Source organism: Rhopalosiphum padi, chromosome 3 (assembly GCF_020882245.1).
Source record: "Rhopalosiphum padi isolate XX-2018 chromosome 3, ASM2088224v1, whole genome shotgun sequence".
NCBI lineage: Eukaryota > Metazoa > Arthropoda > Insecta > Hemiptera > Aphididae > Rhopalosiphum > Rhopalosiphum padi.
The window spans coordinates 37,128,700-37,155,814 of NC_083599.1; the positions used below are offsets into that span (position 1 = coordinate 37,128,700).

General features: G+C 27.3%; 2 protein-coding genes across 2 annotated transcripts; both read left to right on the forward strand.

The window, feature by feature from the left end:
* The first annotated feature begins 5,338 nt into the window (after positions 1-5,338).
* Positions 5,339-10,384, forward strand: LOC132926972 (uncharacterized). The gene is made up of 3 exons (XM_060991411.1): positions 5,339-6,157; positions 6,289-6,790; positions 6,872-10,384. Exons 1-3 carry the CDS (start codon positions 6,143-6,145, stop codon positions 10,204-10,206), a joined length of 3,852 nt encoding a protein of 1,283 aa, XP_060847394.1. The 5' UTR covers positions 5,339-6,142; the 3' UTR covers positions 10,207-10,384.
* A 1,605-nt stretch (positions 10,385-11,989) lies between these two features.
* On the forward strand, positions 11,990-12,914 carry LOC132925020 (uncharacterized). The gene is made up of 2 exons (XM_060989452.1): positions 11,990-12,346; positions 12,477-12,914. Exons 1-2 carry the CDS (start codon positions 11,990-11,992, stop codon positions 12,912-12,914), a joined length of 795 nt encoding a protein of 264 aa, XP_060845435.1.
* Positions 12,915-27,115: the final 14,201 nt, after the last annotated feature.

A 27,115-nucleotide genomic window follows, 5' to 3' on the forward strand; every position in this document is an offset into this window, starting at 1 on the left:
GGGGCGACAAAAATATCAAGTTGCTAGGTACATACATATCTAATACACCGTCGTAATAAAACTTATCATTACGGTAGTTAAACATTTTTTTTTACTTTCCGCCGACGGCTCAAATAAAAAAATATTTTATAACGTGGCCCAAACGATCATCATCAGCAATAATATAAATAAAAATCAAACCAAGAGACGTTGACATAGTTTTGTATTCGTTTTAGTTTATTAAAGAATAAAGTAAAAATATCTCACTTTTCGGTATTGGCTTATATACACACAACCGCACATTACTTTCAGCCACTCTCACAAAGTACCAACTCGTCAATTAGTGTGCATGACAGTCTTGTGGAAGACAACCACTGAGTTTACCAAAAATAAAGTATACAGGTATTGAAGTGTATAGCTATTATGATGATTTCCGTTTTCTTTGTTTTCTTTCGAAAACTACTCCGCCGTTGGTCTGGTGATGTCGATCGGTATTATTATAACGGACAGGGTGTCAACCGGGAGAATATTTAGATATGTCTGTTTTTAAATAATATGTATAGAGGTCATAATATAAAACGCGTTGGTTTGCCTATACGTAGTTTTTGTTTCGTATCACGTAGGTTATCAAAAATACTATAAAAATGTGCGTTTATGATTTTAAATTTTAACTATCATCGCATTGTGTGTTATCCGCGTCTAAATTATTTTAAATTTTTAACTCAAGTTGGCACGAATGTGGCGCTGTTGCAATGATATCCATTTTGTTTGTTTTATTTTATGATAACAATTTTTGACCATTTTTCTCTATAATATATATACTACACTTGCATTACATAACTCAAAATGTAACAGAACGTAAATAACATTTTAATATTAGGTTTTGCAAAAACCTTTGTGTATAAACAACTAATCAAGTTATACTAGTCAACTTGAAATTAACACCAATGTAAGTTTTATTTTTAGTCTGTATATACCTTTTATCTTGAAATTGTATCATTTTATTTATATCGAAGTTTCGTCAATTAAATTTATAATATGATTATATTGTTTTTGAATATATGAACAGAAGAGATGTTGCTCAAAAATTCCCGGGAAACCACTTCGGTTTTCAATCGCATAAAATACTTATTGAGAACCAATTATAATGAAGTTAATTGAATGATTGTCAATTGGGTATTACCTTTAAAATCTACGGTATTCACTCAAAATACATCCCAAGAAAACATATCAAAGGAAAAAATGACTATGTAAATATTATCCACGCCTAAATAAAAATTGCTAACTTTTAATAATATAGTATTGACTTTTTAGCAGATAATTTGCAGTCAAAATTATTAGGCATTTAGCAACACTTATAATAGTACATTTTATGTTGTAAAAATGTTCATATAATATTATATAAATACATAGCTTATATGAATCATAAAACATAAAAAATTAAAATAATGTTGTATGTACATACATTGAACGGTTATTATAATATAGTAATAATAATAAAACATGAGAAACGATATTCGAAAAATAGTAGTCTGGTTTAAAGTTTACTTACATGGCTACCTATATTATAATGCATATAATAGTTTATTATACACACACATATTTATTAATATTCACTTACCTTACGTAATACATTCGTTGAATCATTTGAACATAAGACTTTATCACAACACTTTTTTTTATTACAAGCGACGGGTATATATACAAACATAGTCAAAACATTAAAATTGTGATTTATGATGTTAAAATTATTGATATTAGGTTATTTTTATTGATTATCTGTTCTGTGGGTATTTGTTCTAGGTTATTCTTACCATATGCAGCCAATTCTAATATATATACCGGAAAATGTACGGGTTTATCGATCAGCTCATATCGTGGAGGGGGTTGACGTGAGACAATGCGAGAATTTGGGAAATCGCTTAACCACGCGCGCATATAAGTCACACGCTAAAATTGTTTTTTTTTCTCAATATCATTCGTGCGGATACGACATAGCGAATTGACGTCGCTGCCTTGGATGAAATGTCGAATACGGTCGACGATGGTAACGGTTGTATAATAATATTTAGGTACCTATCTAAAATTATTTATTGCGTTAGCCGCCGGCATCACAAATGGTCGTTCTACCGTTAAATTCTCGTACTTGTTATTTTTGGTTGTAGATGGACGAATAAAAATACAACTAAAGTACAGACGGCTGCGAGGCGCTTCAGCGGTGACGTCATTAATAATTTGAAAACGATGATAAACCAATGGTATTTTTTCTAAATTCATTCTGCAAACAGATCCGATAATGGTTGAGATCATATTAATAGTAGACGATGGGTGTAGGTTTCAATTTATTATTCGTTGCCGATTATTTTGTTGCAGTTCTCTCGATTTCTCAGAAACCATTAGGGAATTTTAAAAATGATGTCCTTTGTAAAATATCAGTGTTCATATTCAATACCTAACATAATATAATATACAATTATTATAATATTATAAAAAAATATTTAAAAAGTTCTTTTTAAAGAATGAAAATTACATACCTCCTTGATTTAAAACCAATAATATCTAGTTACACTATGGACAAAATACAATAGTTTTTTGACATAATTTGTTTAAAATATGTCAAAGGGCCCTATCACTGAATAGCCTCCCTATTTATTATCTCTAATTCTATTATAATTGTTTTTTAACCCATTTTTTTATTATGTATCATATTGTAAATGCTATTTATTTTTAATAATAATAAAATAAAATAAAAAAAAAACACGTTGAACGTACATTTTTGCATTGTAACCCTACCGAGGAGGCATTTACTCGAGTAAACTTTGAAATTTTTGTTCCGTGAATATTTAGTGCTCGATTCTTGTGAATTCCTGATCAGTTTATTGTGATTCCTGCTAAACCTATCCATTTTCCAGGAAAGTTAAGGGTCGAAGAGGATTTGATTACCATAAAATGGGTTAAGTTGAGTAGGAATTACAATTGAGTACAAAATATTCGTGTTACAAAAACGTGCAAAATTCAGATCGGGGTGATAACATATGTATATTTTTTATTGTGTCTCAGAGGTGTATCTGACGGGAGTGTAACAGTATCTGTATATATTTCATCTGTCTTATTATTATTACTACATGTATTGATTAGTAATATTTATTTATGCACACACGAGATATTTACACCCCCATATAATTTATATGTAAGTCCGACGCGAGCAGATCGCTATCCCCACACCACCCCCTATCGCTATGCATTATACATAATATACAGCTAGAAGAGGTATATATTTGTTGCCCTCCTGTAAACCTCTAGAGCACAGTGCCATTAAATTGTTCAAGGAAACCTACCAGTAAGTACGACGTGTTTTTGCGTTGAATTTGATGTCCGTTAATGATATTATTATATCGCGTGTGTAGAATATATATATAAATATACGTGTGTGTGTCTGTGTCTGTGTGTCTGTGGTGTGTGTGTGTGAATATTACGGTAGGTACTATAAAAGGTTGAGGCACGTGTATTTTACGGCGATAGTGGCGGTGGTGGACTGGCCACCGGAAAACCGGTAGAATTCCCTGCAGACCGACACCGATTTAAAATAGTATGCTGCACGGGGTGTTTTGTATACTGGGATACCTATACACATAAACGTAGAAAAAGTTTGAAGTCATATTGTAATTTTTTATTGCGTTACGTCCAAAAATCATATTTATTTATTTTTTTTTTTAAGAAAAAGGTTACACGCTAATGTACGTTTGTCTTCATATTATGATTTAGTTGTTAATAATAGTAGTAATGATTTGATTTTCTGAAACTATAATATATATATAATACTAGCTGTACTCGTGCACTTCGTTTCCCGTACAAAAAGCATACGAGTATTCTTTTACGGTCATATACGAAACAATTACACACTATTGTACAATATTTTTTAACAATAACATTGATGTAACGAGATAATGTTTAGCGTTTAGCTGTAACCAGCTCTGTATATGAGTAGTAAAAAATTCATTTTTGATCATTTTTTTTATTGAACCAATTTGATCGTAGATCAACTTCTTTAAAGTGGATCACCCAGTATAGTATACTAGTATACTGTTCAACTGTACAAGTAATATATTATGTATATCTATCTATCTATCTATCTATCTATCTATATATCTCTCTCTCTCTCTCTCTCTCTCTATATATATATATATATATAGATGATCAGTTATTACACCGAAGGCCGTTTGAGATCGAATTTCCCCAGGCCAATATTTTCATGTTTAAATGGAGATACGAATCCGTCCATAAAAAAAGGTATTTAAATTGCTATATCTATCGAAATACACTTGATAACGAGTAATTATGTACATGCATCAAGTAAATAAATACTATAAATACTCGGACATGATTACAAAAATAAATTATAATTGTACTTTATATCGGTATAAAATCAATTTTTTTAAAAATATTTTTATTATTATTTAATGCATAACTTTTAACGCATACTAATAATGTTTTGTTAAAAATTTTATATACTCTCACCACCAAAATTAGTGAGTTTTTTTAAATCACATTTTAAAACTAGAAAAATAACAATATATATATATAAGTATGTAGATAACGAATTGATCCCTATATAATTTATTTGAGAGTCATAGCAATATTCTTAAGGAGTTATTTTGTTGTTTTAATATTTAAATAATATAATTGAATTTAATACATTGAGCCAAAAGACAAAAAATATATGTCGTTGGCATACGCTTTATAATTATTTTATGTCAAGTTCATACATATCATATATATTATTATTCATTAAATTATAAAATATTATATTTTTAATTAAGGATCCCGGGAGACGAGAGTGGCTGTAGATAATGTGTAACTAAAAATGACCTAAAGATAGTGAAATATTTACTTCTCATCGTATTAATACAAATTGGACATTTGGCCATAAACAAGTGGTACGTTTTTATTTAGAATAATATGCAATATTAAAAATAATAACTATACTCTGTACTCAGTAGACGCATTACGTGAATCATTAGAGACATGTAAGAATACAATATTAACGCGATAGTGGTAAATAGAGAATGAAATCATTTTTTTTTTAATATACCATTATTGTTCAACAATACTATACACTGTATATTTTATATTTTGATTTTCAATTTTCATAATATTATAACATACGTTAATAAATAAAAAAATATTTAAGAAATATTTTTATCTTTAAATTTCCGAAAATAAAATTTATAATATAATATTTGTTCAAATATATTTTGTTAACTATACTCGTATTATATATTTTATTAACTTAATGTAACATCATATTTTAACAAGATAGTTTAGATTTTATTTTCCAATAGACCGAAAATATTTCATTTATCTATTATATAAAAATAAGTCCGGTTTTCCTCCCTGACGCTATAACTCCAGAACGCACGAACCGATTTCCACGGTTTTGCATTCGTTGGAAAGGTCTTGGGCTCCGTGAGGTTTATAGCAAAGAAAATTCTGGAAAATTCAGGAAAAATTCAACAGAAAAGTGGGGAAATCGTTTTTCACATACAGCGCCATCTATTATACATAGCATGTACTTCAAACCAATAGCAACGGTGCGTGATAAAGTGTGTGACAGATATCATTATTCTCTGTTCAGTTAATTTCATTTATTGTAAATTATATGGATCGTGCATTTGAAGTTAAATTCAACACTATGTCCATAGTCCAAAATGCCTAGAGAACGACGTGCGAACATCGGCCGCCGCACAAGACATGCAAGCCAGCAACAAGTCTATTCAAGGAACTTAAGAGAAGAAAGACAAAATATAATAAGAGAAAATGACCGATTGAGACATCGCGTGAGCACACGAAGATCATTGGCATCATACAATCGCTTGGCATTCCAATATGATCCCACTGCGAACTACAGTGATGATGAAAATTTGGATATTGGACGAATGACGACTATATGCCGATATTGCAATGCGGTAAAGTTCAAAAGAGAAACGGTTGGATTGTGCTGCGCAAGTGGAAAAGTCAAACTGGATCCATTACTTACACCACCACAGCCACTGAAAACATTGTTTGATGGAAGTGATCCCGATTCCAGCCATTTTCTTCAACACATCCTTGAATACAATAACTGCTTTCCTTTGGAGCTAATATCATTCGAGAAGGCGGCTTCATGCCGACTTGCAAGGTAAAAGATACAACACACATAACCAACACATAATTGCAACACATAACAACTTCATATACACCACACACTACACCATCACACGATTTACAATGTATTCATGAACAAATTTTAATGATTATTTGCAATTACAGATACAAGGTCAAATATATCATTTGCATGGTTCAATGGTGCCAACACCAGATGAACCGCATCAATTTCTGCAAATATATTTCATTTCGTCGATGGTGGATCAGCTGAACGTGCGGTGCAATATACAGGGAGCACAACAGTTAAAGAGACGAATTATTGAACAGTTGCAAGCATTTTTTCACGCTAATAATGCTGTGGTTAATATGTTCAAAACAGCATTGGAACGAATGCCATCGGATACGCACAAATTTGTCATAAGAGCGGATTGTACTCCGACAGGTGAACATGTGCGAAGATTCAATGCACCCACCGTTAATGATGTTGCTGCAATTATTGTTGGCGATCCAACTAAATCACGAGACATTGTCGTTCAGCGAAGAAGCAATATCATGCATCGTGTAAACGAGACACATCGTTTGTACGATGCGTTACAATATCCAATCATTTATTGGCAAGGGCAAGACGGATACGACATCACGTTGAAGATGGTCGATCCAATTACAGGTACAATATTCACACACTAATTATTTCCATTATTACTTTTATTGGTTTCCATTAACAATTCATTTAATTTTGCATTTTCAGGAGTATCAACGAATAATAAAAATCTAAGCGCAATGAATTACTATGCGTATCGTATGATGATTCGTACACATGAGGAGAATGTCATTCTGAAGTGCGGTCGGCTATTCCAGCAATTCGCTGTTGACATGTATGTCAAAGTCGAGACCGAACGTTTAGCGTTCATCAGATTCAATCAGCCAAAGCTACGATCTGAGGACTATATACACTTGCGTGATGCTATTCATTCAGATGGTGATGTTCAGAATATTGGACGACTGACGATTCTCCCATCAACTTATATCGGAAGCCCACGCCACATGCACGAATACGCTCAAGACGCTATGACGTACGTGCGAAATTATGGAACTCCGGATTTATTTATTACGGTCACATGCAATCCGAAGTGGACGGAAATTGAACGCGAGTTGGAACCGGGTCAAAAACCGCAAGATCGCCATGACATAATCGCCAGAGTATTTCAGCAAAAACTCAAGGTTATGATGGATGTGCTTACTAAGTATCGAGTTTTTGGTGACACACGTTGTTATATGTACTCGGTGGAATGGCAGAAGCGTGGACTACCGCATGCTCATATCCTAATTTGGTTGCTGAACAAATTACATTCAAATGAAGTGGATGACATCATATCAGCTGAAATTCCTGATCCAGTCACTGATCCCCGTCTACACGACATTGTGACGACACAGATGGTGCATGGACCGTGCGGTGCATTAAATCCATTATCGCCTTGCATGGCTGATGGAAAGTGCACAAAACGATATCCGCGACCGTTAGTTGCTGAAACAGTCACAGGGAACGATGGATATCCAGTTTATCGTCGGCGTTCAAAAGAAGATAACGGTCGAACTATCAAAGTTAAAGTTCAAAATCAAGAGATTGAGATCGGAAATGAATTCATTGTACCATATTGCCCGCTGCTATCACGAATTTTCGAAACACATGCAAACGTTGAGAGTTGTCATTCGGCCAAATCAATCAAATATTTGTGCAAGTACGTCACAAAAGGCAGCGACATGGCTGTGTTTGGTATTGCGTCGGAAAATGTGAATGACGAAATCAGCAACTTCCAAATGGGCAGATACGTCAGTACTAATGAAGCACTGTGGCGATTATTGTCATTTCAAATTCATGAAAGATATCCCACAGTTGTACATTTAGCAGTGCATTTGGAAAATGGCCAAAGAGTTTACTTCACTGAGGCTAATGCGGCACAACGAGCTGAGAGACCACCATCGACAACATTGACTAGCTTCTTTGCAATGTGTGAAGCAGATCCATTCGCAGCGACGCTGATGTACGTTGAAATGCCCAAGTATTACACTTGGAATCAATCAACAAAGAAATTCCAACGTCGCAAACAAGGAACCCCAGTTCCAGACTGGCCACAGGTGTTTTCAACTGATGCACTAGGTCGTATGTACACTGTTCATCCTAGAAACGATGAATGTTTTTATTTGCGACTGCTGTTAGTAAATGTACGTGGACCGAAATCATTTGCGCATTTGAAAACTGTGAATGGCCACCAATGCCAAACATATCGAGAAGCATGTCAACTATTGGGTTTGCTGGAGAACGATTCTCATTGGGATTTAACACTTGCAGATTCAGTTGTTTCATCAAATGCGTACCAAATACGAACGCTGTTCGCAATTATCATCACCACATGTTTTCCTTCACAACCAATTCAGTTATGGAACAAATACAAAGACGCCATATGTGAAGATATCTTGCATCGCTTGCGTATTCAAACGAATAATCCTGACATCCAAATAACCGATGAAATCTACAATGAAGGATTGATTCTGATTGAGGATCAATGCTTGACTATTGCAAACAAGCTACTGATTGAAGTAGGAATGATTGCGCCAAATCGATCGATGCACGATGCATTCAACCAAGAATTAAATCGAGAGCTGCAATACAATGTTGATACATTGCAGGAATTCGTTAGAAATAATGTTCCGTTGCTGAATGAACAGCAAAAACAAGTATACAAAACATTAATGCAAGCGGTGGACAATAATACTGGTGGTCTATTCTTCCTGGATGCACCTGGAGGAACAGGGAAAACATTTGTCATTTCATTGATTTTGGCCACTATTCGATCAAGATGTGACATAGCTTTGGCGTTAGCATCATCTGGAATTGCGGCGACTCTTCTAGATGGCGGTCGTACTGCACATTCTGCGCTTAAGTTGCCACTCAATTTAAACACAATTGATACTCCAACGTGCAATATTTCCCGATCCAGTGCAATTGGAAAATTGTTAATGCAATGCAAGCTCATTGTTTGGGATGAGTGCACAATGGCACATAAGAAATCACTTGAAGCACTTAACTTCACACTGAAGGATCTTCGGAGAAATAACAACATCTTTGGCGGCTTGATGATATTGTTGGCAGCCGATTTCAGGCAGACGTTGCCAGTAGTTCCCCGTGGAACGCCTGCAGATGAATTGAATGCTTGCCTAAAGGCATCACCTTTATGGAATAACGTAAAAACATTATCGCTAACCACTAATATGAGAGTTCAACTTCAAAATGATCAAAGTGCTGCACAATTTTCCAAACAATTGTTAGATCTTGGAAATGGAAAAGTCCCAGTTGATGCGACATCTGGATTAATTACTCTTACCAACGACTTTTGCCGATTTGTAGACACTCAATTAGTTCTTATTGAAAATGTTTTCCCAAACATTAGTGAGAATTATACGAATTATGCTTGGTTAAGTCAACGAGCAATTCTTGCAGCAAAGAATAATGATGTCCACGCACTGAATTTCACCATTCAATCAAAAATTGCTGGCGATTTGGTGACATACAAATCCGTTGATTCAATAACAAATCCCGATGATGTAGTAAATTATCCAACGGAGTTTTTGAACTCTCTGGAGATACCAGGATTTCCACCACATAACTTGCAACTGAAAGTTGGTACAGTTATTTTGATACTGCGTAATTTGAATCCACCGCGACTTTGCAACGGTACTCGACTTTCGGTAAAGAGACTTATGCCGAATTTAATTGAGGCAACCATTATTAACGGAAAGTACGCAGGTGAAAATGTATGTATTCCTCGAATACCAATGATTCCGACTGATCTTCCGTTTGACTTCAAACGATTGCAATTCCCAGTTCGCCTTGCGTTCGCAATGACAATTAATAAGTCGCAAGGCCAATCGCTTAGTGTTTGCGGGATAAATTTGGAAAATCATTGTTTTTCACATGGACAGTTATACGTTGCGTGTTCACGAGTTGGGAAACCATCCGCTTTGTTTGTGTTAACGTCAGACCAAAAAACAAAAAATGTGGTTTACCAAAGAGCACTACAATGAAACAATTAAATAACACTTCATTTTAGTAGGTAATTGAAATGAATTTATTACTGTTGTGAAATGAAATAAATATTTTCCTTTTCAAATATATAACAAAAAAAATTTTTTTTCTTTATCTTTTAATCACCAAACGAAATGTTACATAAAACGAATCTGGTGGCGAAACGGAGTTCGCCGGGTCTGCTAGTTTTATTATAAATAAATTTAATTAATAATATAATCGAACATATTTATAACATAATATTATAGGTATATATATATATATATATATATTATTATTAACTGTTATCGGCTTATCATAAATCTATTCTCTCTACAAATATAATAGAAAATAGCTTAAAATTAATAAGAATGTTTTAAAAATATCATTGAACGTATAAAATATAAAAATATACTCAAAAGTTTCAAATAGAAATTAATAATATTTTTGAATTACAACAAAACAATTAAAATTGTTATGATTTGTTTAAATATCTAATTTTATCTAAATTTTATTTTCAAATGTCTATAGAAAAAAAATGTATTTTTGTATTAAATTTTTTGGGTTATAAACCAAAAAACGCTTTTGAAAAATCTTGTCTTTAACGAATAAAAATTGAATATTTTAACTGTAGATAATTTTTTATAAAAAGGCAGAGAAAGTCCGTATATTGGAGCCAAATGTTAAATATTAATAAAAATAAAAATACAAAAAAATGTGTTGTATTATAGCCGTGGATTGCGAGCTCAAGTAACGGCTGGGCGGTTGACCATTGGTAATGGTATAGAATTTGTGATATAACGACGGTGTGCTGCTTCAGCGTATCGAATGACCGACATTAGTCCCCGTGTGGTTTTGTCGACACCTGCGCAGAAAAGGTCATTTCTGGAAGTGTCCGTATCTATATAATATTTTAAGGAGTACTCCGTGGCACCAGTCTGAAATAATAAAAAAAAGTATATACACACCAAGTTGGAAGGGTATTTATACCAATTGGAGTGGGTCTAGTTTTATGCCGTATTTCAAAAGACATTTTTAACAACATCGCCTGCTAAACGGTTTTGTGAAAAATTCGATTTACACAAAAAACTGAAGAGACTTTGTTTTGAAAATTAAGTCAGTTGCATGGTTAAATCACGTATTTGGTCGTTTTAATTTATAAATTATAAATAAAATAACAATATTATTGTAAATTCCAAAACAAAAACTATTTTTTATCACTTTATTCTCAGTTATCTACCTAAAATTATGTTTGATGCACCTATATGCTATATTTAGCTATATTATTATAATTTAACTTTTTGTATACTTACTCATAAAAAAACAGTACTTTAAAAAAAATTAAATTTAAATTTAAATTGTACTTTAAAATTTTATTGAGATGCGTTAGAAAAATAATATATAATAATAACTAGGTAGATATTATTAGATAATATCGAAAAATAAGAAATAATAGCACAGTAAATACACAAAAAATATCATATTATAAACAAATTGCATTTATTTTAATAATTACTTATCTATAATCAATCAAAACTGATTAGTGTAATAAATTGTAGGTTAAACTTTACGTTAAACACGATTTTTAGAAAATTAGTTGTAAGAAAAATCTAAAATCCATTTTTAAATGTCTAAATATAGTTTGTTTGATTTACCTAGACAACACACTTCGTACAAATATTTATTTTATTTTATATTAATTACAAGTTACAACTAATATTTAAATTCAATTACTTTTAAATTAGTTACACATTATTGTCATATTTTAACTTTTGATTTAATAATTTATACAAATTCATCATGATGAATGAAACAAAAATGTTAGGTTTATCATTTAATGTACAGAAATTAAAATTTCAAGATAATGTTTCTATTGGCGGAAAAATAACAGCGAATGTTAAGTTTTTGAATCACAAGGAACAGAAAATATTTGAACCAGTTATTCCTTCTTCGAATCCAATGTTTTTGTATACCGGGAGATTGTTTACATTTGGTATTACTCGTAACGCTAAATCTGAATTGTATAAACAATTCATCATGTACGTAAATCTACATCAAACTGATCCAGACAAAAAACTATCAGAAGCTGCTGTCGATGTGACTAACATTTTCCGCGATATGTTCTGCAAAGACCCTACTCCAGATGATATACCGACACAGGTTAGTCGAATCAAATTTGTTATAGGGATTTATTACTTTTTGACAGTAAAATACTAGGTATTAATTAGCTAAATCACATATAGTTGGGTATTTAAAATTATAAATAACTACGTTATTTATGTTATTTAAGGTGAAAACCATTATACGATTCAATGATGACGCGGATAAACATATAGCCACTATGGATACTCTCATCAGTATTATTCCAGAAGGATTGAACCCTGTCGCTCATTTGCCTTTAGATATAGATATAAATAATCAGTTTATCAATACAATAAATGATTGTCATATATGTCCAAACGTATCAGATCTTAAATGTACCGATGATAACGAGCACAGTGATGAAGGTGAATGGGATATGATTAGAGCGGAGCTCAAAAATAAACATTCAATTGCTATTAAATTTAAAAGAAATTATTATTCGTTTCAACCAACGCAACCTGAGGAACAATGTGAAGTAGAAGAAGTTCGCATCACTAAAAGCGAAGAAAAACTAAATTGTCATATGCTCGACTTACTATCAGATATGCATAATCTAATTTCGAAAAATCCAAAATTCAGTACTTAAAATCGTTAAAATTTAAAGAAAAGATACAATACAATTTTAATACGTGACTATTTAAATGTATTTTTATGAAATGGGGCATTGTACAATGTACATAAATATATAAAGTTCCGTATATCTGTTTTTAATGTAAAGCTGCAGGTTATATAAAACGTATTAACAATTTTGACAGATTCAGTTCGAGATAACAATAGATTATGTTTATAAATTTGAATATAAATTAATTGTAAAATCGATAAACATCGTCACTTTAATTTTATTTCTATTACCTGATCTATTTTTATCTTTGAAAATGTTATGAAAATAATTATTAATATTACAGAAATTAAACCAGTTTAGTAGATATACATAAATATATATCGAATGATAATAATAATAAAAATAGAAATAAGTAATAACTACTAAGATGAAATAAGTACCAATAATAATAAATTAACAAATTTTTATTAGTATTATTAATTATTTTTTTAGTAAAAACATTTTTTTTATTAATTTATTACTTATTAAAGATACTGTAGAATGTATAAGAAAAAAAAAATCAAAACAAAATACCATCACGATTTGTTGTCTTTTAATTTTAATTACGACCCACTGAGCATGAACAATGATTAAGTTTTACATTTTAGATTGCTACATTGAAAAATTAATTTAGACGACCAAAAAAAAAAGAAAGAAATACCTAATAATAATACATTGATCTATATTGTACAATAAATTTTTGTTCTAGATGAGTATAATACTAGACATAATGCATTTTATATTACATTAAGTAGCGACCAGTTAAATTAAATAACTTAACGTTTTGAAGAATATTAAGTATAGTAATACGAGTAACGATAATATATTATAATATAAAACATATATAATAATAAAGTAATAGTACCTATGTAATTTAATTTTTTTTACCATTTATTTCCTTCTAATATTAAATTCCTTTGTACTGCGTTAACTCAATTGCATGTACAAAATTGAATGATAGTTAACAAATTTTCAACCGATAAACTTAACATTTTAATTTGTATATGTGTTCATGATTAATGTGATGACCATTGAATAGTTATGCAATAGTAAAATATGTAAAATTTGTTGTAATTACACTACCATGGTTGTATAATAATAATAATAAAAAACACTTAACACTAATACTTTAGTTACTTTTGACGTTTGAGAGTAGTATAAACTTCTCTTCACAAACAGAGATGCAATTTAATTGATATTTCAGGAATACAATATATAGTTAGGAAATTTCACACTTTAATTATCAAGTTATAAAAATCTTATGTTTTATTTAGAATTGAAAATAAATTAAAATTAAATATTATATTCTATAATAACATGTTGTTTTATATTTTTGACTGCCTCAAATCACCTTTAGGTGATATTAAACTAGAAGCAGAATAAAATCCTATTATTCATCAAGAACAGTAATTATGATTTTAATTATATCATTAGTATAAAAATTATTTATTTAAAATGTACGGTTTTCAAAATTAATTTATTTTGTTAAGCATTTTGTGGAAAATATATTTTAATACAGTGATAATAATTCGCAGCTAAGGCGTGAGTAACACACAATTTATTTTTGGTCTTAAGCTCAATACTAACGCTTAAAGATTACAGTTCAATGTAACGATTTGTATTATATTTAATGCATACTAAATATATATTTTATTTATTATATATTATATAGCAAAATATGTAAACAATAGATGAAAGTGAATAAGTTGGTTTAATGTATTTAATTTGGAATAAGGTGTTTCGAGTGAAGAAATCATAATTGTGTTGAATAAAAAAGTTGTACACTATAAGAGGATTATTTCCAATTTTCCATTATAAAAAATAAAATAAATACGGTTGAATATTAATTTAATAATATCGTATTATCGTGTATAAACCTATTTTAATTTAAAATGTCTGTAGTTTATTATATTATAGTGTATATAAACTTCAAGAAACGATGACAGTAAAGACATATAGTTAGTAAAATGATCTTTTTTGGAAAAATGTATTCATTTCTTAAGGATCAAAAAATTATTTTTATGGCAAATATTTAAATTTTATAAATTTAAAAATTGTCTCGAGTGACCTTTATTAATTTTTAGACCACTATGGAAGATTTATAAAAACGACTCGAAGGTGTTCAAATAACCCTCAATCGATGCCCGTACGATTATCAAACAAACGATACCAGTTTTTACCGAGGTTATGCCGTGATACGTAGGAGTTTGCTGAAACTTTTCAAAAGCTTAAGATCTTACAAAACAAAGATTTAAAATGGGAAGTAAAACTAAAATAAAATCCGAAACGACATTGGCATTGTTCCACACTATTGTAAAATGTATAGCAAAGCGTAATGCGTATATGATGATATATACCACAGTTTATGTATTTACCGCAAGTCCTTTGGACCCCATTGTGTCGTTTTGCAGTGTATGGTGAAAATAATTTTTAAATATTTTTAACTACCAGTTAATATATAATTGTAAGCTATAATTTATTATGCATGTAATACGGTTATAATTATTGTATTTAAAATTGTTAATATCTATGAGTTGTGTACAATGTACACGATTCAAAAGTATGTATCTCAATACGTTTTCACTTAAAATGATTAGGGTGAACAATCGTGTGATAATAGGTACAATATGTACATAATCAAATATGTGAACGTTAAAAAATAAAAATAATAATTTACGAAATTCTTCAACATGTTGAGGCAGTTAAAAATTGTCCATAAAATATTTTCTAAATCTATTCGAACACATTTAAAAGCAAATATGAAATTTCTAAAATATAATAACAATTATGACCTAGGTATAGTATTCTTGGGTGACGAAAACGTTCAAGAAGTAAGTGACCGAAACAAAACTCAACTGACAATATTTCAGTCATAGGTTGATACAAGTTGAGGGTAGTATAGAAGATATATTCCATTCTTCTTAAATATACTACTTCAAAGAATTTTTCTCTTTTATATTAGTTTATCTTCAAAAAGGTATGATACATTATGGTCTCTAACAGTACAAACAATACATTATAAGTTTATGGTTTATTACACTTTTTTTAAACTATTATTGTCATTATATTTATATACATGATTGAATTTAGCTATGCAAAGGCTCTTTATTTTAAACACAGGCTAATTTTTAATAATTTGTTTCTAAAAATAGATGATAAACAGCCGAATGCTACTTTTTTTTTGCAAGTTACCAAAAAAAACTAATTCTATGTTAAAAAGTGTGTATTTTTTATTTATAATGGTAAAATTGTCACAATTTTTTCAAATATTTGTATCAAATTTTGAAAAATGAATTGTAGTTAATATTACTAATTTTTTTCGGCAATATATTTTATCATAGTTATTAAAACTATTAGGTTGATAAAAAGGAATGACTTTTATATCTATATTATTCTTAATCGATAGGAACTTTTGATGCATTTTTTTTATTAAAAAATGTAGTAACAGTCACAACTAATTGAAATAAACATTAATAATAATAAGTAAAAGTAAGAATAAAAATACCTAAATTTGTTGATTAAATTATTTAGTTATTAAAAATTGAATAAGCTACTTTAAGTTTTAGGATTAATTATTATTTATTACAGCAATATAAAAAGTGCTACGCGAAGAACTTTTTAATTTTGTTATTAATGTTCTGAAATTGCTCATAAGAATATTGAATGAAATTACTTCGAAATTCAATACTTTTTCAAGACTCAAGCTTATATATTTTATAGTTGATGTCTTCGTAAGTCATAAAATAGAATCTACGGACTTTTTGAAAATGATATAAATATAGACTACAAAAACCCCATATCACTCATCTATCCGTGTAATAATACTCTGAGAAACTTCAAAATATTTTGTTATTTATATATTTACGTTGTGAACCTTCAATTTTCATTACTTTTAAATTACGTTTATTTTCATATGAAAGGAGATTTGGTTTATAAAGTTACCGGTCTTCATTTCATTATACTTACTATATTCCATCTCTAATACAGCAATTTTATTTATACTAAAAGTTTTTTTTATAAGTTACACCAAGGTATTTTCTTTGAATTGTTTTATTCTTATTGAAAACAAATAAAATATTTAGATATTATATATATAATTGGAATAAATGTACTTTATTTATGAACTTTTTATCATTATATTATGAATTACACTTAATGTTTTGAATAAAAAATATTAATATGGTTTAAAAATCTATATTATATTTTTAAATTAATTATTTATGTAATAGATTGCTATTTAGTATTCATAACCTCTATACATATTCATTTGTTTCATGTTTTATTTACATAGTCGTTAACTGAGATACTGATATATCATAGTATTATTATTATTATATCATGTAATACTGGAATATAGTAATAATTATAGTATAGGCGTGCATTATATATTATGGATCGAGAAAAAAAGGATTTTAAAGAAATAACTAAGCCAGTAAAAAAAAAAAAATGTAAATATTGTACCAGCTTTATAGTTTTTTATTTATCACTGTAGTCGATTTTATATAGAATTATATTAATACTTAAACATGCATATTCAAAGCTCGTATGAAAATATTTTTTTTGTGACGTAGTCATGTATAACATGGTTTTTGTATAACCGAATATACAACACAAGTTTTTCCATGTTGAGTAATTCAATCAGTATGCTACTAGTTCAACTACTGTGACTAGCTTTAAAGTTATCGCTATAAAAAAATTTAAAAAAACTTATTTCAAACAACTCGAGTACGTTAATTTCAATTTTTAAAAATAACACATTGATTTAAAATAATGAAATAAGAGTATAATATTGTGTTGGTATCTAAATATTCATTTCCGCGGTGTTTTATAAAAAATAACAAATAAAATAATGTTTTTAAAAGTATTTTATTAATTCAGAAAAATGTAACATACCTTATTGTATATATTTACAACTATGTTATTTGATTTTCCGTGAACTAATCGATATTATTATCGTTTTATAATGATGTATTTCTATTTGCATTTTAAACTTGTTTTTTCTTTATGCTGTTGTTACGTCATGTGTAGCACAACAATTTTATTTATTTATCAAAAGTGTACACGTTTTCCTTAACTTCAGTTGCGTCAATGTTTGAAACGTTCAATTGTTTTCATGTATTCAACAACAATTATTAGAGTAAACATTGCAAAAAAAAAATAAAATAAAAATAATATTACGGAGCAATCTACCGAACGTCATCGCTGTTTCCAATGTATATAATATTTTGTAATGGGGTGGAAATAAATAAGTATAATAACATCCAAATGATTCTATCAATTACATTCTAGTTTGAAATAAACTTATTTTGATTGGAATTAAAACAATTGAACTATAATTTAATATTTATTATTTTTCTTGTTACAAACAGTTTTTATTACAAGAGTATAAAGGGCACGTAGGTAACACTAAATTATGCAGTGAACTTGTTTTTATTTTAATTTTTTCATGTAAATTATTTCATTGTATTTTCATCCTAGTTATATGAACTTATAAACTTTTCCATTTGCATAAAAGGATAGTATTATACACTAATATATATATGTATATAATAATAATTAGGATGTAAAATTTAGCTTGCAAGAATTTAACAAAAATTGTTAATCGTGTTTGAGATTCGAAAAGAAAACTTTTATAATAAGGAGTACCTAACTAACCGAGGCCCGGAGCAAAAATAGATTGAATCAAATATGTGAAACAATTTTCAGTAACTTCAAGAACTGTTTGTGTCGACTTTAAACAATTAAATTTTAGTTGTATTAATTGTACTAACATCAAATATGTATTCAAGAAAATTAATTGTTATGTAATTATATAATTTAAAAATAAATAAATACACATGTATTTACTTTATGTATGTGTAACATACAGTGGCACAACCAAGAGAGATCAGAGTGTATACTAGTATCTAGGTCCGGACCCTAGGGAGTCTGAAGTATGTTTTTCTTTTAATAATATACTGTTTTAAATTTATTTTAATGATTCAGAACACTGATGGATTTAATTTTAATTTTATGAATCCGTAGCAACGAGTGTGAATAACATGTTATAAATTAAATTCTAGTGTGTACGAGGTACTTATGATTACTTACTGGAAATTTTAAATTTTAAATAAAAACTTTGAAGTGTTTATACATATTTTGCAAATAACAAAGTCGGGAACATATTTTAAAATCATAAGTTCTAAAACAGTTTCATTTAAAATAATATAATATGTATAGATATTAGATTGTATGCACCAATATTGAATACAAGTTGTAAAGTTAAATACATTTTAATTTTATACTTAAATATATAAATAATTTTTACAAAGTTCACAAAGTAGTAAATGTAGTATAAATTATAAAATAACATAAAATATAGTATTATATATATTTATTGATAGATTGTGTTTACGTACATATTAATCAATTATTTTTTATTGGAAGGAATTATGTTTTTATGGTGTTTAATATGTTAATATTTTAGGATTTTTTTTTATTAAATTTTAAAATGGAATTTTGTTTTTAAATAAGCTGATAAGCTTCATGCCATTTAAATATTTACGATCATTCGTCACAATGTCTAGATTCTAATAAATTTAATTGTTCATCTGTATGCGTTTAAAATGTTAGTTATATAAAATATTTAGTTAAAATGGAGGAAAAAAAAATATAGATTATTTAGTAAATCTTATTCGTAATTTTTTTATATCTTTCGTAATTTGAGGCATATTCTTGATAAAAAAAACATTTAAGAATAACCAGGCTGTACTAATACTGATTTTAGCTACAATGAGCTAAACGTTTTTATTTTTGATAAATTATTTTAAAAATCCTTGTTATTATTTATATATAATCATAAAAATATTATTCCAAAATGTAATTATAATTTTAATAATAGATATAAAAAAACTAATATAATTATTGAAAGCTGTAATAAAAATGTTGGTTTAAAAAGTTAATTGAATACCATTGTTATGACAATTAAAGAAGTAAATATTAATATTAATCAATTTAGAAATTATAAGTATTTTAAAATTAATATAAGTCAATTATATTCACAAATTTGAAATTATTAATCTTAAATAATTTATTTGTATTATATTATTATCATTTATCTATTACCAAATTGTATTCTGTGTAAATTAGAATAAATATTCATTATTATATATTAATTGTATTGTCCGTAGTATGTATTAGAGAAATTGAATAAAATAAATAATTGATGAATTGAAATAATTTTATATTTTGATTTCTAATTTGCATTATTGTATTTATTATTACATCGAATGCACCGATAGTGTAATGATTTTTTATTTTACTTCTTATATCTTATTAATACAACAGTTTAGATCTAAATATTATTATTATTGGTTATTTAAAATAAATACAGTTTTAGTATATTAGTATATTATAGTATTATACTATACTAAATTGTATCAATATAAAAAGTTAGTTCATAAAATTAGTGTTAAAACATTGGGTTCGAATTTAACTCCTTAATAATCTGTTTTATTATAAAAACCAAATAATTAATAAGTTTGATCTTTATTTATTAATAGTTCTACATATACGTAACCTAAAAGACGATACTCTATAATGTACTGATTCATTTTTTTATTTGAATAAATTATCTTTTATTCATTGTAATTATTGAAAAATACGATGTAATTATTAATACGAAATTAATTTTCAGCTTACTAAATATTTATTTTATAATTTCACGGCATTCATAATAATATTCATGAATCGCCTGTAATGAATATTCAAAACGTACCTAATATTTTAAATTCTGAGCGGTGTGTTTTGTCACTTTTAGCAGCATTAAAATAAAATACTTCAATATTCAAAATTAAGGATGGTTTCAGATGAAATACGGGATCTAGTATATATTTAAAGAGAATCCTCGAGTAAAATATTATAACTTTTCAAAATATTCGTGGGAAAAAATTACATAAAACTGGGAATATTTACTCAATACCAGTTTTCGACGAAATCAATTTTATAAATATAATATAAATTAAAAATGATAAACCATAGGTAGATATGATAAATTGTCACTAAATATTTAGATTAGAATTTTCTATAAAAAGTTTAAAAATGTTTTGACTCTTTTTGAGTTTTTTATAAACATGTTTTAAATTTTAAATCATAATCTTTGTTTTTTTTTTTGGCAATTGTTAAAACAATTCTTTTCAAATCAAAAAGTTTAAAAAGTTTAATACAATAAGGTTCATCATCAATTATTCTACATCAATTAAAAAATATTATACATTTATATTCACATATTATTCCTTTTTTTGTAATATTTGTATATATACATAACCGGATTTTTTTTTGTAAGCCATTACAACCATAGCACTAGAATATTTTATCATTTATCAATGTGTTTGGTGTCATTAAATACAAAAAGAAAAACATCTATTTTGATTAATTGTAAATATATGTTTATATAAACAATGATAACCATAACCAAGAAAATCTTCATTGAACATTGCTGTGTGATAAAAATAAATAATAGTATACATTATTATTAGTTCATATGAAACAAATTATTTAAATTATAAGAAATAATTGTCTTTGTTTAATTGATTGATTTAAGTTTTGTATACATTTTGAAAGACAATTGTTCTTTAATAATTCACAAAAAAATTGTCAATGGGTATATATTTATTATTATGTTTTTATTAACGTATTTACATAATTTGTCATGTGTCATACGTGTTTAATGGTCATTATTCAGTAAAGAAATAAAAAATTCCAAATTTTGAAAATAGCTTCTTCTCTGGTCTTTTTTATGAAAATAACAAATATTTTCAATGAAAAGTTAATAATAAAATTTATATACATCACAGTAAATTATTAGATATTTATTTATTTTTTAAATTGATGGGTCATAGTATATATTAGTTAATATATTATTTTAATAAATAATATTTAATTTTTTTTTTTTTAAACATTTATGTGATAAATACATAATATATCTTTATAATAGTTATAGGAAGTATAAATAAACAGGATAACTCGTTTCAGAAATAGTCAGTTTATTGATTTTGGTTTCAATATAGGAAATGTACCTACTGGTAATCATTTAGACTTTGTGCTGCGGATTATCCCTTGTCAGTATAATAATGATAATAATTCGTTTTACGTTGGATGTCAAATTGGGAGCGTCCAAGAAGTGACTGTTTCGATCCTGGATACGGACCATTGGTCGGTCTGAAATCGTGGATTAGCCATGCATGCTTGACCCATGGTTGAAATCTGACAAACGTATTGCTATTCCATAAATCCCACCGTGACAGTTCATTATCTTCTTTGGAGTTTCCCTATGCTGTTAAGGAAAATGGTCGATAACCAGCTCTATTGAAAATACTAGACAGCAATTCATACGCTGGTGATTTTGTCAGTGCGATAAACTAGATGTGTGTTATTATTATCGTTGTTATTATTGAGCATTTGAGTACCATATTCAATTTTAACACAAAGGTTTTGACGTTTATAAAATTATATTCTGATCGAAATCTATTTGTGGCTCACCCTAAGACGATTATTATATAGAACACAAGTGTGTGGTTACCATAACATCGTTACACTGTTTTTAAATCGTATTGTCTGAGATAGACGTTTTCGGTTAAACGTAAGTATATTATAGTGTATGATATTGTATAAACTAAAAGTGATAACAAAATAATCTAGAAATAACATACAGATATAAGGCAATCGCTCATAATAAATTTATGTTAAAAACTAAAAAAATATTTTTTAAATAAAATATTAACAATGGGTAATAATAGCGCGGAGGGATGGGATCAATAATTAAAAATATGAATAAAGGGAAGTTAATATCGGTTTACCACAGTCGTACAATTTCTGAATATATTAACAGGTTATTTCTATGTTAGTCTTCTCATATTCTTCTGTTTTATTTCTGTTTTAAGCATTTGAGATGTATTTTTTGTCAATACGAGTACTACCACATTATATTGTTTTTAGCTTTATATTCAAATTTTATTATATTTTCTTTAGAATTGTCTACTTTTTAGTTAATGCATATTTAAATGTTTCTGTTGACATTTATAGATGCTGTTGAACGTGATATTTTTTAATATTTATTCATTATTTTATTAAAATACATAGCCTTGTGTGGGGTAATTAAAGTATAATAATTACTTTATTAAGTGTCCATAAAGCATCAATATAAATTGTTGAACAGCACGTTTATAGGAACATATGCGATGGTTAAATCTGTATTGTATTATTTCGTGGTTTATGATCGACCGTAATACATCTGATCTCTGCTGTAACTATATCAATTTTATTGCGTGTACGCGTACAACAGGTAGTATAATTTTATAACGCAGAGACAATGATTTTGAAATTCTTCGTCCGACTTCTTCCTTATTATTTATAATTTTATGTCATGCACCATATTATAACGTCAGCGTTGTTATTTATGTGTATATACATACATACAATACTAGTGCTTATCTGGAAAAACACACATTCCATATGAACTAATTTACAGATTACGTTTTGTCATTTATAAGTAAATATGGTCTATTTCGTTGTTTTAGTACCTACACTTGTTTTTTTATTCAAAACATAAGAAAAATCAAACGGACACTCTATGCTAATACGTTTAAAAGTGTTTATATTGTCGGAAAACAATCAAATCTTGATGCTAATAAAAATAAGTTAGGTATTACACTTTGGTCTAGCTTATACCTAAATTACGGAAGACCTTAACGAAACACGTATGCATATTGCATATTGCATATCGTCATATCGTCGTGGAAAATATTTTCCTGCACGTAATACATAGTTATTCCGACATTCAATTTTCCACAAAATATTCATTACCTTTCACTGTTTGATTAAATTATTTTACAAACATATAAATATAATTAAATATTGTTCTGCGTAATTTTTGGGTCAGACGTGGTGGACGTTTTCACCATTTTTTTTTTTTAAAGTACTAGACACAATTCAATATTCGTTATATTGAAATTTCATAATAATAATAATATATTGTATTTTAGTGGTGTAAATTTAAATAAAAGCTGTGCACTAAATTGCTTGTTTTGAATACATTTATAAACTACGATAATTATGTTAGTTTATTCGTTCACGCGTGGTAAACTGTTTAGTAAAGTACCTTTAGTTTAATTATCATATAATATATAAAGCGTAAAATATTATATAAGTATATTATATTATATTACATAAAACTATTAATCCGTGAAAAGCAAGTACTCGAAATTACGTGAATGACGAAATTGTAATGAGATTTAATTTTTAATAACTGTTATAATTTACTAATACGTACATTGTGATTGAAAAAAAACAATTTTATTGATTCAAATATTATTTCCCGAATTCATTTTTGTTTGATTTTTCAATTTCATTATTTATTCTAATAATTATATTATACATAATATTAAGTATCTTGGTACCCGTTATTATTTTTAATTAGCTGGCCATTTGTGAGTTTTATTTTCTTAGAAAACGTAGGTATTATTTTGAGATACAATGTTAATTGGTACTTATGTCATGCACAGACTTTGTGTTATTCATTATTTGTAAAAAAAAAAAAAAATATATATATAAAATATTAAACGCAAATTAAAAAACGGTCTAAATAAAATAGTGGGATTAAAAGTTAAAAATGTATATACATGTTTTTAAAACGTCATCGTGTATATAAATAATAAAATTCTCATTCTTCAATAAATATATATTTTTTTTAAATTTTATTCTTTTTGACCAATTAAAATGCATCAACAAGATATAATCTGCTAACATAAACCACTTTCAATGTTGAGGATAGAACAATTTTTTCCACTATAAAACGTGATAAAGTCATAAAAATAAAATGTATCATTGTAAAATAAACAAAATCATCGCTCCAATCAGAATTTAAAATTGGTTAAAAATAAATTATTTAAATAGGTATAATTCAGAGTATAAAGTAGTGTCTGAGTATCCAACAAATGTTTCTATACACAGACACTGTTTTATTTGTTGTGAAATTATTATTATTTTTTTTTTTTAATTTTCAGTGGATACAATAAATTCCTTCCTATTTAATAAGTCATATACAACATTTTTAAACAAGATGACGATAACACCAAGAATTATTTGCGATGTCACAGTGGCCATTTACAATATAAATTATATAAATAATTTATACCAGACAATTTAAGTGAATAAATATTTATACATCAATAACAGTGTACATGATACTGGAAGCACAAACAGATTTTATGTTATGTTAATATTTGTTAATGTTAAATATTATCTTATTTTTCAACTTATACAACGAAGTGAGACGATTTTGGATAGTTTCTGATAATATTCATATAGATCAATATTGGTAGACTTTTACACTCCTAATTTTTTGAATTAATATTAGAAAATATTTTTTAATATTAAAAAAAACTTTGTTGCAATTAGGTTTGGAATAATTATTATTGTTTGATAATAATTTTTTTTATATATTTAATGATAATGTAGATTTTATAAATATAAATGTAATAGTTAAATTATTGCGCCTGGTTTAAATTAATATTTAATGGAACATGAATGAAAATAACATAAGGTTTATTATATTATAATATTTTGTTTTGATATTTATTGATATTATTTACTTAAGTGAAGAGACATTCAATATATTTTATAGTGTATCATCATTTTATCAAGGATGTAAAAATAATTTAAATAAACGTACAGAGTATTCAAAAATTTATTTGAAATTATGAACTATATATTTTGTAACAAATTATCAATATTATAACAGGTTTGTCACAAAATGTCAGTTAAACATAAAAAATAAAGGTGGGCAGTAGATACTGCTCTGCTGTACGGTAAGTGACTATTCTAAATGTGTTAAATTTGAATCAATGATTTATATATATATATATAATTTGAAAATACAATTCTGAGTGAATACAGTCAATCAGCCCATTATTACTAAATATATTTCATGTTATTATTATTATTATTATTATTTTATATTACACCTATTAGGTAAAGTGATTTATTTTACTATTTACTAATACAGTAGTTAAAAATGATTTTTGAAAACATTACATTTTAAAATATAATGCAAACATTGTATATCTCCACGAATTAAGTTTTTAAACTATAACAATAATAAATATCATTAGGTATTCATAGTTTAAATATTCATTTTTGTCCAAATTCGAATCTAAAATATTTATAAAAATATTATAATATATTTTTAGATTTTTTAGTATCAGTATGACCCTCTTATAAGGAATTTTGTAATCAATTTTTAAGCTTTAACTATAAACATAATACATTTTATAAATTTTAAGTGTAAAATGATTTGCATTTTTTTAGATTTAGAGGAATTTTTCAAAATTAGAACTTTAAATGATTAAAAAAATAAATTCAACAAAGTATTTTAAATAGTTTTATGTATCTATAAGAGCAACTAATATTATATCTTGTATCTATTAAATTTTAGGAAAATAATGTTTTATCAATATTTATAAAAAAAAAAAATGGGTTATTTTAATTGTCTATAAATAACTAAAAATAAAATCATAAATAATCATATAGACATTTGGTGATATTTTCAAGAATCTATTGTAATTTATATTAAGCTACACATCAAAAACAAAATAAATTGTCAAAAACTAGATTTGCGTAAAAATTCCCGTTTTCCTTAATTTTTTGTTCGATTTTCCCAATTATTTAGAAAAATAATAGTAATTTTTATTTTACTTTTTTAAAATACAAACTATATCCAATTCTCTGTACAAAACCATACTTAAAGTGAAATTCGAAGTATTTTTTCAACAATTTATCGTGTATATAGAAACAAAAAAAAACACATACATATACATCATCGTAAAATCAATACATTCATCGTTTGATTTAAAAATGTAAAATGTTACAATTAACTCTACAGTGTAGAGTCTAATACTATTTTACAGTACTTATTATATAGTATAGATTATTAATTTTATAAGGCACGATAAGTTATTTCCTTTTCTATTTAGTTGGTGCAAAATATTTTTAGAGTTAACACATTATATAGTAAAATATCAATAAAAAAAAAAAATAATAAAAAAATAAAAATATAATCAAATAATAATATTTATATTTATATTATTAAAAAAAAAATAATAGATTATGATAGTCATTTTAATATTTTATTTACTATACAAATTAATGTT